This window comes from Erpetoichthys calabaricus, chromosome 3, assembly GCF_900747795.2.
Source record: "Erpetoichthys calabaricus chromosome 3, fErpCal1.3, whole genome shotgun sequence".
Taxonomy (NCBI): Eukaryota; Metazoa; Chordata; class Cladistia; order Polypteriformes; family Polypteridae; genus Erpetoichthys; species Erpetoichthys calabaricus.
Genome location: NC_041396.2, coordinates 180,527,762 through 180,543,286, shown reverse-complemented (window position 1 = coordinate 180,543,286; position 15,525 = coordinate 180,527,762). Strand labels below are relative to the sequence as shown.

The 15,525-nt window shown below is 39.8% G+C and overlaps 1 protein-coding gene across 1 annotated transcript in view; it reads left to right on the top strand.

Annotated features, from left to right (window-relative positions):
• Positions 1-9,219, top strand: part of nt5dc1 (5'-nucleotidase domain containing 1) — a 369,927-nt gene extending 360,708 nt beyond the window's left edge. Inside the window, exon 12 of the mRNA XM_028797572.2 lies at positions 7,205-9,219. Within this exon, the coding sequence (XP_028653405.1) occupies positions 7,205-7,314 (110 nt within the window). The 3' untranslated portion in view covers positions 7,315-9,219. The remainder of the gene's footprint in view (positions 1-7,204) is intronic.
• Positions 9,220-15,525: the final 6,306 nt, after the last annotated feature.

The window sequence follows — 15,525 nt, the reverse complement described above, 5'->3', positions numbered from 1 at the left end:
ATAATCCTACATCTCTTTCTTTTCAGGCATTCCTTGGTGGATTTAGAGGTGTGATTAGACTCACTGTCATGTTGCAAGGTCCACTTTCTGTTGACCTTCAGTTTTGTGATTGATGATCTCACATCACAAAGGTCCTCAAGCACCCTCTGGTACATTGATGAGTTCATAGTGGATTCTATGATGGTGAGATTCCCAGCCCTAAACTATAACATTTCACCACCATATTTTATCAGGTTGTTTGGTCAAATACTGTCTTTGGTTTTCACTAGACATATCTTCTGGTACTGTAGCCAAGTAACTCTGACTCTTTTGTGCAGAGAACATTTTCCAGAAGTCCTGGGGTCTCATGTATAAAAGGTGCATATGCACAAAAATGTTTCATACACCCATTTCCACTCTCTCTTCGAGATGTATGAAAAGTAAAGTTTGTGTAAAGCCATGCACATTTTCACTGCAGCCTCACAACATGCGTACGCACATTTCTGCTTTGTTTTGCAAATGGGCAGCACCCAGTGCCAAACCAGTGCTACTGTTTCTGTGGTCTCCCTTTCTTTTTTAGATTCACATCCATAACACGGGCAGTATGAAATACTCCAAAATTAATTGCATGTCGTTTACAAATTTAAGACGTTTGATTGTAATTACTGCGGTGGGTTGGCACCCTGCCCAGGATTGTTTCCTGCCTTGTGCCCTGTGTTGGCTGGGATTGGCTCCAGCAGACCCCCGTGACCCTGTGTTCGGATTCAGCGGGTTGGACAATGGATGGATGGATGGATGATTGTAATTATTCTGTAACAAAATAATGGTGTGTGGAATGGCCAAACTATTCCAAATACCATAGCTACTTTAGCGTTGTTACTCTCAGCGCACCACTGAGAGTATTTTAATCAATTGCATCTGTTTGTGGTATCACAGCTGCACAGCAGCTGATCAGAAAGCTCTTCAACTGTGTTTAGTGTTTCTGCCTTTTGGATCCAGAAACCTAGATTCAAATGCTGAACCTGTTCATTGTGTATGTATTTTTTCCTCCACAAATGTGAGTGTGAATTTGTGCCCTGTGAAGGACTGTCACCTTGTCCAGGGAGTTTCCTTCATTGTGTTCAGTGGTGCCAGAACAGAATCTTGATTTTATCATCATGACATTCTGGATCACATTGATATTAAGAAGGCCATCAAGAAGGCAAACAGAATGTTAGGTTATATAGAATGATGTGTGGAGTACAAGTCCAAGTAGGTTATGCTCACGCTTTATAATGCACTGGTGAGGCTTCATCTGGAGTACTATGTGCAGTTTTGGTCTTCAGGCTGCAAAAAGGACATAGCAGCACTAGAAAAGGTCCAGAGAAGAGCGACTAGGCTAATTCCAGGGCTACAGGGGTTGAATTATGAGGAAAGATTAAAAGAGCTGAGCCTTTACAGTTTAAGCAAAAGAAGATTAAGAGGTGACATGATTGAAGTGTTTAAAATTATGAAGGGAGTTAGTACTGTGTATCACAACTGTTATTTTAAAATGAGTTCATCAAGAACACGGTGACACAGTTAGAAACTTGTTAAGGGTAAATTTTGCACACATATTAGGAATTTTTTCTTTAAACAGCGATCCATAAACCCTTGGAATAAGCTACCAAGTAGTATGGCAGTGTGACGGTATAGTTTCGGCTCCATGCTCCCACCTTACTTCTGGGAGCCTCTCAAACCCAACAACGTCAGTAATGTAACTAGATGAGCTGTGCAATGAGAACAAATGACACTGGGAGCAAGGGGATGGTGTAAAAAGTGAACAAGTGCTTTTATTAAAAACAAAAACAAACAAAACCAAAACAGTGTCCAAAGTGCATTGCTCCAGAATGTTGCAATAAGTAAATAATCCATTAAAACAGGGTGATAAAAGTGGAGGTTAAAAATCCAAAATAAATAAATCCATTAAAATGAGGTTAAAGTCAACAGGTTGGAAGCTGTCTCTGTGCACTTCAGGGTGGAAATGCCCACACCCACAATGCACCTGAGAACCGCTCGCGCCACACTATCACGCCCCCTCCTTATGCCGCGAGTGCGGCAATTATTTATTTAACAATTGGCCATTCGTTTAGAGCCGCAGACCCACTATATCACACTCCTCCCCCCTTAAGTCACCAGTTGCACAGGAAGGCTCCACGCCACTACCAAGCCATTGCAACTGGTGGCCCACGTCCACGGCCTGGTCCTGACACTGCACTAAAACCAATAAAAGTACTGAAACCAACCCCACATTAAAACCAACCCAAGTCCCCCTTGTAAAACAGGACAGTAAAAGAATAAGAACTTTTAAAATGACAATAAAACCAATCAATAAATAAATGTCCATTAAAAAGTTCAGTCTTTAAAATATCCTCCTCCGGCTTGGGTCCCGTAGGTTCTTTAAAATGTCTGACACCTATCCCTCTTGCTGCTCTGTCTCCTGCTCTTCAGTCCCCATTGCCAGCTCATCCCACCGCTGCCACCATTTATGACGATGCAGGTTCTGCTCCATGCTCCCACCTTACTTCTGGAAGCCTCTCAAACCCAACACCGTCGGTAATGTAACCGGATGAGCTGGCAATGAGAACAAATGACACTGGGAGCAAGGGGATGGTGTAAAAAGTGAACAAGTGCTTTTATTAAAAACAAAAACAAACAAAACCAAAACAGTGTCCAAAGTGCAGTGCTTCAGAATGTTGCAATAAATAAATAATCCATTAAAGCAGAGTGATAAAAGTGGAGGTTAAAAATCCAAAATAAATAAGTCCATTAGAATGAGGTTAAAATCAACAGGCTGGAAGCTGTCCCTTTTTTAAAAACCTGGAGCCTTCTCCATTTAGCTGGTGACTCCCCTGCTTCTCCGATATGGGCCCTGCAACAGGGGAGTCGCCCTATCTGCAGGTGCAGCTGACCTTACTTTTGTCTGGTTCCCATGGACCTGCTATATCACAGACAGAATAAGACTTTAGGGACTTTCAAAACTAGACTTGATGTTTTTTTTAGAAGAATTAATTGGATAGAACTGGCCAGTTTTGTTGGGCTGAATGGCCTGTTCTCGTCTAGATTGTTCTAATGTTCTAATATTACTATCTAAATAGGGAATAATTTTTTAAAGACAGAATGGTGAATGAGTGAAACCATCCTTACATTCCATCTTGCTTGTGCATGTATACAAAGGATATGTATAACGATTTATAAATAATAACATCCAATGACCTGTGAATGTCATCAAAAAAGTGGGCTGTTACTGTTACAGTTACAGTTGTTTCTTGGGTAATGACATTTGTGATATTTTAAAGCATACAGATGCAACAGGTCCAAAATGTTGTACAAGTCCTATGCGTAACATGTCCATTGAGTAGCAGTTCAAAATCTTCCGAGTTTCGTACAGATTTGCCTGAACATATTCTTTGCATGTGTGCTGTATGTATATCAATATATTACTCATAATTTACAGTCAAATGTGGAGCACACATAAAGAAAGCTACACCTTTTACTAGAGAAAGCAACTCACGTGGGGCCTCATGTATAACGGCGTGCGTAGAACTCACACTATAACATGGCGTAAGCACAAAAGCAGGAATGTGCGTACGCACAGAAAAATCCAGATGCAGGAATTTGTACGTATTCAAACATCCACGTTCTTCCGCTACATAAATCCCGATCAGCGTGAAAAGTAACGCATGTGCACGCGCCTTCTGTCCCGCCCCAACTCCTCCCAGAATTACGCCTCTTTGAATATGCAAATCAATATAAATAGCCTTCTATGAAAAGACAATGGGAAAAGCACGGGGGAAAATATAAGAATTTCAGCGAATACCAAGTGGAGGCAAAGGAAAAACGTACTCTTTGTTGGTTTAAACAGTAATATAATCAACAAAAGAAAGTTGATGGAGTGACAGAGTGTCGGAGAAACTTAAAAGCTCAAGTTCACAAAGTCGCACGTGTGCCCGAAATAAAAGAAAAGTCACATATCAAATGCACCGTGAAAAGGCAAGTCATAGCCCACCGTCTGAGTGTCATATGAAAGCTTATTAGGGTATACAGTAATCCCTCCTCCATCGCGGGGGTTGCGTTCCAGAGCCACCCGCGAAATAGGAAAATCCGCGAAGTAGAAACCATATGTTTATATGGTTATTTTTAGAATGTCATGCTTGGGTCACAGATTTGCGCAGAAACACAGGAGGTTGTAGAGAGACAGGAACGTTATTCAAACACTGCAAACAAACATTTGTCTCTTTTTCAAAAGTTTAAACTGTGCTCCATGACAAGACAGAGATGGCAGTTCTGTCTCACAATTAAAAGAATGCAAACATATCTTCCTTTTCAAAGGAGTGCAAAGCAAGCAGTCAAAAAAAAAATCAATACGGCTTTTTGGCTTTTAAGTATGCGAAGCACCGCCGGTACAAAGCTGTTGAAGGCAGCAGCTCACACCCCCTCTGTCAGGAGCAGGAAGAGAGAGAGAGAGAGAGAGAGAGAGAGAGAGATAGCGAGAGACAGAGAAAAAAATCAATACGTGCCCTTTGAGCTTTTAAGTATGCGAAGCTCCGTGCAGCCTGTCCTTCAGGAAGCAGCTGCACACAGCCCCCCTGCTCACACCCCCCTACGTCAGCGCAAGAGAGAGAGAGAGAGAGAGAGAGAGAGAAAGTAAGCTGGATAGCTTCTCAGCCATCTGCCAATAGCGTCCCTTGTATGAAATCAACTGGGCAAACCAACTGAGGAAGCATGTACCAGAAATTAAAAGACCTATTGTCCGCAGAAACCCGCGAAGCAGCGAAAAATCCGCGATATATATTTAAATATGCTTACATATAAAATCCGCGATGGAGTGAAGCCGCGAAAGGCGAAGCGCGATATAGCGAGGGATCACTGTAGACAAAAAAAAAATAGGCATACAGTGGGAAAAAAGCATGAAATGTCAACTTTAATCTCGAAATTTACACTTTAATCACGTAGTTTATTTTGCCATTAAAGTAGAACATCATAAACTTCATCTTAAAATTGTTTAATTTACTAGTTTCTCAAATCCCATTGTAACTATAGTACACGTTAAATGCTTTGTTCTTTATTTGATCTTCTATGTGCTCTGTGTGTGAATCACTACCTACTTCTTAAACGGGCTTTCTCTTTCTCTGACAGGACACATAATCCATTACATTCATGATATTACATCTCTCAGAATAATTAAAATACTGAGATGTATACGTGATATCTTTTTCATGATGATAGGAATGAAAGCATGTTATTAAACATGGGAACACAGTGGTGCAGTGCTTGTTCATATCTCACGCAAGAGGCTTGCTGCGCCATGCGCGACCTTCAATGAAATAATTTATTACAGAAGTACTGTCTCTTTCAAACGTACTAACCTCCAATTCCTGTCCTTACTTTTTTTTCTCCAAATACCCAATCGCCACACAATCAGCTCTGTAATAGACGTGAAGCCATTTGTAAGCTTAGAACTCCGATTCTTCAAAACTTTTAAGGAACATTGAAATATCTTCGTAGTACATGTTTAATTATTCTATCCGTCTATCCTTCCAGTGTCGCGTCAGCACCAATATGAATACAGCGCGAGGCAGGAGCTATCCGTGAACTAGCTAGCGCTGCGGCACCGTGTCCTCACATGTTTAATTATTAACAATACAGATTATTTAAATGAAGTTAAAGTTTTATCTGTATAATATAATCAACATATTTTGCTGCATTTCATCTTAAAAATGATATCGTCATCATATGTAAATACACGCTTTATAAAGTGGCGCAGGTTGTGCAATATTATAACTGTAGTGCAAGTTTACAGTGAGGTAATTGTATTTATAAGTACAAACAGTTCTACAAGGAGCACTTGATGGACTGATTGAGTGCGTTTATAGTTCTTGGGATGAAACTTTTTCTAAACCGCGAAGTCTGTACAGGAAAGTCTCTGAAACGTTTTGCCGTGGCTGAGGCAGCGTCTGCTTCATGCTGTATACCGATAATTCTCTTTCCAATTAGCTGCTGCTGCTGTGATTCCCCACTCAGATACAGTGATATAAATACTCCAAGTGGTGCAGTGAGAGTAATATGGAAAAAGATGATCTGCTGTGGCAACACCTAACGGGAGCAGCTGAAAGAAGAAGAAGATGCAGTGAGAGTAACAACGCTAAAGCAGTTATGGTATTTGGAATACTATGGCTATTCCCTGGACCATTATATTGCTGCAGGTTAATTACAATCAGATGCATTACACCAATAAACAATATGCAGTTAATTTCAGTGTATTTATAAAGCCGCATCAGGAATGTGGGTCTAAGAAAGAAAGGGTGACCACACAGGAACAGTAGCACTGCTTTGACGCTGGGTGCCACCAGTCTGCAAAACCGAGCGGAGAAATTGCGTACGCCAAGGTATGAGGTACCGTGGAAATGTGCGTGGCTTTACGCCAAGTTTAGGTTTTATACATCGCAATTTGAGCGTGGAAACGTTTGTACGCAACATTTCTCTGCATACACACCATTTATACATGAGGCCCCTGGAGTTTTAGATATTGGGAAGAAATTGGCAACCCTAGAAAAAACCCTTTGTAAATATGGTAAGGAAGTGTGAACGTCACAATAGTATAGTGATGGCTTAGGGACATATTTTATTTTTGGAGCCTGGAAAAATATACTTAAAAATGAATCAGTCCAGCTGTTTGATTACTGCATGGCGTCCTACTCTGGATAAAACTCTTCATATTCAACTCCCCTGAGTAGTCTGTGTAAGAGAAACTGTGAAAGCAACACACACACATTGTCGTATGAGTGAGAAGACAATACAGAAAAACTATTGGTAATACTGTATCACATTGTATTAATTCTCTCCAAATATTCAGTAAGTAGATACCAGTTGTGCTTGAAATAATTTTGGAGCTGGAATGCCTGGGAATTCCACAGGAAGAGCTGGAATCTGTAGCTAAAGACAGGGAAGTTTGATTTGACCTGCTTGGCCTTCTGCCTCTGCGACCCTCACCTGACCCAACAACTATGAGACAACAGTGATACCAGCTGCACCACTAACCTGTCATGCCCACTAAAAACCCACCATAAATGAACGCAGCTACTTTGTGTGTCTTACTGCAGGTTACTCTTGATATTGCATCTCATTGGAGTGCTGTTTTTATTTCACCAACCCTTGTCCCATTCCCTTTGACTACACCAGTTAACTATTTTACTGTTTTTTTCAGAACTTCCATTGGATTTCAAATTCCAGAGGTTTTCGTCACACAAACCAAGAACCGTTGGATATTACCCAAAAGCCCCTATATCTCTTATGAAGAGCCGCCAGAAGGAATAAACGATTAGCAGCTGTAAACCAGCAAACCACCACTGTTAGAAAAAACAAAAGTGTCTGCACATTATTGATGGGTAATGCTGTACAACTTTGCCAGATGTTTGAGTCATTTTCAGAATTTATTGAGCTTTACATTATTCTGTTTTACATTTTGAAATTTTTTAATGCTTGATTGTTAAATATCTACATGTAAAATGTGAACATTTTCCTCTCTATGTATCATCCCAATACATAATATTTTGCATATCAATTTCTTCTGTTAAACTTCATATTTCTAGAAAAACAGCAACATACTAATTCCTAAAATATTTAAGATTAAGAAGAAGTGTTATTGTAAAGTGCAGACACAGTCAGGGTTATTAGGGTTCCTGGCAAGATCTGAGAACAGAAATGTGGAATTATATACTATAAATCAAAATAATTGCTAATTTCTGATGCTTGTTAATAATACATTTTTTTAAATGACAAATTGGCTGATATTCTCAATATGGGTAAGAAAACTGTGAACTACTACTGCACACAACACTTGCCTGAGCCATGGTGAACAGCAGAATATTTGGAGCAGAGTGTAACGATGCTGTTTTTCATAATTTGAATTTAGATAGGAGCTTATTCTTCAGTTTATTTAGCCATATGTGTGTTTTCTCATGTAATACTTGAATTTACATGTTTATGCAAAACTGTGCCAAATGATATGACAAAAATATCTGTCTACATTCCTTCATTCCTCTCAAATGTGCCAAAACAAACATATTTTTCTTTATATTTCCTTACCATCCATATTTTTGCCCACTAATAATAAACATTTTAGAACCATAGTTAATTCTTATGTTGCACAGATTTCTATTTACTTGACTTATAATTTGACCAGTAGTACATTATACATTGTGTATTATTTGTAATGTTTCCTGTAACTTGTTCAGGAACTTTAATGGGCTGACGTGTAAAACAAAAACCAGTAAATGAATGTTATTTGTTGTCTCACTCTTAACTTGAATAGTCACACATATAAAGTACAGAAATATATATAGTAAGTACAGTATATTTCTTACAGTTAAGTATAACAAAGCACAAAACATTCTTTTATTTCAACTTCCTCAGCTTTCTTTTAATTTTAAGTCTTAATCACCTTCATGGAGGTAATATGTTAAGAAAAAATCTGATAGTTTTTGCCATTTGCTTGAATGTTATAAAGTTAATTCTGTCAGAAAAATAAGTTTACACTATGCACATTTTGTCTCTACAAAACATCAGTACACATCTGAGCATATTTCAATGCACTGTTGCAATTAGTTATAACATTAATCATTGCAAAGTCTAACGTTGTCAACCAGTGTATGTACAAGTAATGCAGTGTATGTTATTATGCAACATCAAATCACAGTGGATTTATTTTGCCTTTTGCCTTAGCAGAAAAGAGATCTCTGCAAAGTGATTTAAATTAATTACAAACATAAAACACAAAATAATGAACTGCATAATTTTTCATGGCCTTTAATATGACACATCCACATCTTCAGTGGTACAGCCAATTGGTTTTAGAAATCATAGAATTATTTCAATGGAGACCACTTGTCCATAGTTAAGGGGGTTGAAATGGCTGTAGTATACATGCCCCTGTATCTGGATGGTCCAGCTTTTGGTGAGCGAGTATGGTGACCTGATCTACACAATGAAGACAAAAGCACACTCCAGGCAACTCTGTGAAAAGGTGATTGAAAAGCACAAGTCAGTGGATGAAGACAAGAAAAGATCCAGGTTACTGAACACCCTTCAAGTCCAGTTCAGTCAGCCATTAAGAAACTGAAAGAGTATGACACAGCTGTTATTCTGCCTAGAATAGGCAGTCCAGAATATCGGAGTGACCGTACAAGAAGAAGACTTGTGAGGAAGGCCATCAAGAGAACAGCTGTGAAGGAGGTAAAAGCTACAGTGGTTGATTCTGGAGAGACATATAACATCTGTTGCCTGGGTGCTTCACCAGTCACTGCTTTATGGGAGAGTGAAAAACGTACATGACATCTCTGCTAGAATTCGACAGAAGGCACATGGGAGATTCTGAAGTCAGGCGGAAGAAGGTTCTATGTTGTAATGAGGACAAAATTGAGCTTTAGGGCCATCAGACTAAATGCCATGTTTGAACACTGCACATTGTCAAAAACACACCATCCTCACTATGAACCATGGAAGGCTTGTGAGACAAGAGGGTAACAAATGCAGCAAAATACAGAGAAGTCCTTGACAAAAACCCAATGCAGTCTGCAAGAAACCTGTGCCTTGGGAGAAGATCTGTTTTTCAGCAAGACAACAGCCACAAGCATAAAGCCAAAGTTTCTTAGGAATGTCTTTAAAACAACAACGTTAATGTCCTGGAGTTGCCAAGTCAGAGTCCATATCTTAATCTACTTGAGAATTTGCGGCTGGGCTTGAAAAAAGGCAGTTCACTTTTAATCCCCAAGCAACGTGACAAAGCTTGAGCAGTTTTGCAAAAAAAGAATGAGGCCAAATGTGTTCAGTGTTCAGCCTTCTTGACCTCATGCTTTTACTTTGGATGCCTTAAATGCTTATTTGGATATTTTCAACACTGTTTCTGTGAATTAATGAAGCAATATTACCTTATTGCACAAAAGAGATGCACATTGCAAAGCAGTTAACGTAAATGATCCGCTTCTTATCTAAAGAACTTGTATGTCGTATTTAGTGAATCAGTATTCTGGTACTCGCACAATTTGAAGTTCTTGTTCAGTGATTTTAAGCATACAGTACACGGGTATACTTTGTAAACTGTCAAAGATGTCTGTACAGCTTTTTTACACTTGATTCTTCTAAGAGTTTAATATGCCCGGTCCCTCCTATTAGTTTTGTGTTTTAATTAAAAAATAAAATGTCCTTAAGAATTGCAAGTTTCCTTTTCTTCCTTTGTATCTCAGTGTTCGTTTAGAATATGAACATTTAAAACAAATAGTTTGCTTATTATTTTGTTCTGAAAGCTGCATGTCTTTTCCATCCATCCATCCATTTTCCAACCCGCTGAATCCGAACACAGGGTCACGGGGGTCTGCTGGAGCCAATGTCTTTTCTCAAAATAAATTACTTTTTCACACAAAATAAATTCTGTATATACAGTTAATAATAAGCTTGTTCATTTAAGAGATCAAGAATTGTAAGCTTACAAATGGAGTGTAGCATAAGGTGGTGGTGATGGACAGGGAGATCAGAATCAGCAGGAGAATAAAAGCAGAGGAAGTCACACCGAGGATAAAGTGAGATTAAAAGAGGAAGGGCTTAAGAACAGGTTTAGGGAAAACATTTTAAATGAAGTACAGTCATTTGAGAGTGTGGAGGAATGGTGGAAGAATAGGAAAGTTGTGTTAAGAGCAGGTGAAGATGTGTTGGGTAGGATAAGTAGGAGCCCACCTGGGGACAGAGACGTGGTAGAACAGAGGGGTGCAGGATGTTATGAAGGCTAAGAGAGGCAAAAAAGAAATGGTACCAATCAGGGAAGATAGAGAAATACATTGGCAAACAAACAAGGAGGCAGTGGCAAGAGTCAAGGCACAAGCTTTAGAGGAAGTGTAGACAAAAGAGGGAGAGAAAATTATTTTCAGAATAGGGAAGGCTAGGAACAAAGCAGGAAGGCATTTTAGTCAGGTAAAGCAGATGAAAGATGAGCACGGTGTGGTCTTAAGTGAGCATGACAGGATCAAGAAGAGATGGAAGAGGTATTGTGAAGAGCTGTTGATTGAAGAAAATCCAACGGTAGGATTTGGGGATGGAGTTCCAAATTAAAGAGCTAATCCAAGAATAAGGAGGGGGGAAGTAAAGGAGGCCCTGAAAAGAATGAACAATGGAAAGGTGACAGGACCGGAAGAAATGCCACCAAAGTGTGGAAGAGTTTAGGAGAAGAAGGAGTAGATGTGTTATGAGATCTCATTCAGAAGGTCTATGAACAGGAGAGAATACCAGAGGAGTTCAGGCATAGTGTGATTGTACCTATTTGTAAGTAGAGGGGTGATTATTCAGGATTGTGGAAACTATAAGGGGACAAAGCTGATATCACACACAATGAAAATTTGGGAAAGGGTTATAGAGAGGAGACATAGGGAATTAACCATCATAGGGGAGGAGCAGTTTGGTTTTATGCTAGGGAGAGGAACAACTGATGTCATCTGTGCATTGAGACAAACAGAAAGGTCTGCATGTGGTGTTTATTGATTTGGAGAAGGGTTATGACAGAGTGCCCGGTCAAGAGGTCTGGAGGTGCATGAGAGACTAAGGAGTACCAGAGACGTATGTGAGGATTGTCTAGGGTATGTATGAGGGAGTGAGGGGTTAGAGTAGGTCTGCACCAGAGATCTTCTTTAAGTCCTTACCTCTTAGATCTTTTTATGGATGTGTTTAGTCGTGAGATAAAAGACCAGTCCCCCTGGTACTTGCTTTTTGCTGATGACAGTGTATTGTGTAGCACCAGAAAAGAGGAAGTGGAGAGAAATTTGGAAGAATGGAGAAAATAAACAGGAAGAAGAGGTTTAATGATGATCAGGATTCAGAAGTTATCCTGCAGTGAGAGCTTTTGAAAAGAGTGGATAAACTTAAATATCTAGGATTGGGGGTAGCACAAGGTGGAAACCTACATGCAGAGATAGCCCATAGAGTGCAGTGTGGATGAAACAGTTGGTAGACGGTATCAGGAGTATTTTGTGATTGAAGAATTAAGGCAAAGATTAAAGGTCAGGTTTTTAAGGCAGTGCTATGACCAGCAATGATGTGTGGAGCTGAAACACGGGCAGTAAGGGGAGTGCAGGAGAAGAAATATGATGTGGCAGAAAAGAGTGAGTTGAGATTGATGTGTGGAATTATAAAAAAGGACAGAATACGAAATGAGACAATCAGAGGTACAACAAAAGAAGGAGAGAAATCTAAAAAAAAGTACAGCAAAGTAGGTTGAGGTGGTACGGACATGTGATGAGGAGAGACAATGAGTATGTGGGCAAAAGAGTGATGGAAATAGAAGTACAGAAGAAGAATAAGCTGGGGAGGCCAAAGTGAGGGTGGATAGATAAAGTAAAAGAAGATCTGAACTAAAAGAGTCTGACTTGGTAGGAGATGCAGGGCCAAGCTGTATTGAGGTTGATCAAGCACATTGACCCCACAGAGAAGTGGGAAAAGATGAAGAAGAATAATCTTGGTTATATTTTCATTGAGCACTTTTTATGTCATTAATGTGAATTTATGCTTATGTCATAAATTGTATTTAGTATACCTATCTCATATTGCTCACTGAAAATGAACTATTAACAATATAAAACCTGAAAACTACACTTTTTTTTTGCTTTCATGTAGTCATGACACAGAATGTAAATGTCTCTGACCTCTTTGGCCCCCTGGTTTGCCTAGTCATCAGGTTTTCATAAGACAGTTATAGTATAGAAAGGAAGCAGTTGTTGTATAAGGAAACTGTGGTATTTATCTCTGTACTCCTCTGGTTTGAGTTTTGCTTTTAGTTTGATTTTTATATGCCTTCAATCATAAGCAATGTAGCACAAGTATCCTAAGTAATAAAAATGTTCATATTTTATTTAATTCATTATAGGTGCTCTCCCAGTGGCCTGAAATAAGAATATATTACAAACAGCAGAATAAACAGAAAATCCGTACAACAGCCATTAGAACATAAAAGAGCAGGAACCAACAATGTCCATGATGCAGCTGGCTAAGTGCGTTTCCTTCAGTGTCCTTTTGGTTTTGTATGTCCAGGTTGCAGCTTGACTTCAGCTTTGATGTTAGTGGAGGCAGTCTAATGTTGGGATGCCCAGCTTAACAACGTTGAAAGGCTTCCATTCTATGTGGTTTTAGACATTTCTCTTAACCTGCGCAATTTAAGATTTACCTGTGCATACTGGAACAGTAAATTTTGGTATTCAGTCTGTGCCATTGGCCAGCCCTGTTAGGTTCCCAGAGATATGTATTTCAAAAACCCAGAACAGCTAAAACAAGAAACTGAAAACTTAATGGGGTTAACTTTTTGAATTCAAGTCTAGACTGTGTTGACTGACCAATCAGGTTTGAACAACAGAACATTCTGGTAATATTCTTTCAAACACAGTAATATTCTTTCAAGACACCAACACAAAATAACATTTCCTGGTTCCTTTTTCTTGTTTCGGGTTTAATTGTGTTCAAGTTTTCCCCTAAATTTTAGCATACATGTAAAGCGTTTTTTTCAAAATATACAATAGAAGTATTTCATTTCGTATGCTGGATCCCCCACTACCTGCCACTAGGAATTAAGAAATTGTTGTAAAAAAAAAAGGGCAAAGAGAAAGGTTTGGTGATCCACTCCGTGTACATGGAAAATGGTTGGTTTGCAGGGAGGTCTTTCCAGACATGAGTTCCAAACTAAACTGTCAGTTATTAAAAAATGGCTGCTATAAATATATGACAAACAAGGAATGATGATAGATAGATAGATAGATAGATAGATAGATAGATAGATAGATAGATAGATAGATAGATAGATAGATAGATAGATAGATAGATAGATAGATACTTTATTAATCCCAATGGGAAATTCACATTCTTCAGCAGCAGCATACTGATACAATAAATAATATTAAATTAAAGAATGATAATAATACAGGTGAAAAAAACAGACAATAACTATGTATAATGTTAAATATTAACGTTTACCCCCCCTGGTGGAATTAAAGAGTCGCATAGTTTGGGGGAGGAACGATCTCCTCAATCTGTCAGTGGAGCAGGACAGTGACAGCAGTCTGTCGCTGAAGCTGCTCCTCTGTCTGAAGATGACACTGTTTAGTGGATGCAGTGGATTCTCCATAATTGATAGGAGCCTGCTGAGCGCCCTTCGCTCTGCCACAGATGTTAAACTGTCCAGCTCCATGCCAACAATAGAGCCTGCCTTCCTCACCAGTTTGTCCAGGCGTGAGGCGTCTTTCCTCTTAATGCTGCCTCCCCAGCACACCACTGTGTAGAAGAGGGCGCTCGCCACAACTGTTTGATAGAACATCTGCAGCATCTTATTGCAGATGTTGAAGGAAGCCAGCCTTCTAAGGAAGTATAACCGGCTCTGTCCTTTCTTGCACAGCGCATCAGTATTGGCAGTCCAGTCTAATTTATCATCCATTATGATTGACATGGGTGTAGTCTTTGAACCGGAAGTGACGTCGTGAAGAGGTGGGATCTGGTGTCATGGAAGAGGAAGTGGTAGGTGGAGACTTCTGGGAACCGGAAGAGGGCCTCAGCATTGGCCTGGAGGAAGTCCTGGCGATAAACAACAGTAAACTGATCCCAGTTCAGCCCATCCTTAGGTGACCACCTTACGTAGCATCTGCTTGAGGGTTTTATCCTTCCTAAGAATCTGTCACAGCTGACATTCCGGGCAGGAATTGCAGAAGTGATGGGACCTGCTCATTAATCCCTGGCCAATAGAAGCAGAGCATGATTTGCTCAAGTGTCTTAGGCATCCAGCAGGTGTGTGATGTTAGATCACAGACTTGCTGCCGGACAATTCATGGGACTAACAACACTGACCTCAACTCCCCCTCGTGTTCTGCTACTCCGTATAATAAATCATTATTAATGAAAAAGTGGGGTCTGTTAGGCATGAGAAAGTACAGTTTGTGCTTTGCTTTCTTAGCAAATTTAACAGAATTGTCATTCCACTGCTCCTGTTTAACGGAGGCCGGCATTTGCCTAAATTGAAATTCTAAGGAGGAAAGGGGGTCAGCGTGGACCTCAATGAGAAGAGCTTCTAACTGTGATACCTCATCAGGGTTTGATGACGTTCCATGGGTGAGATGTGTTGTCTTCCACTCTTCCACACTGGATGGCCACATGATCCCTAGTAGCCGGCTGGTTACACTGCATGGAGACAGCTTGAGGCGGATTTTCACCGTCCATGATGAGGCCCAACGTGTGTGTGCAGGAGTGATCTGTGTTAAACTGCCTTTGTTTTCAGACCAGTCCCATCCTATAATCACAGAATAAGGTGGATTTCTCAGCACTGCCATACAAATGGACCTCACAGTGTTATCATAACTGAGTATGCAAATGGCAGACCTATGCCACCAAGTTTCCCTGTATATACAGTGTAATATGGTGCTATATAGCGCCCGACCTGGCACAGACTTACGCAGAGACACATGTAAAATAAACAGTCTTTTTATTTCTCTTCAGCTGGAGGGCACGTCT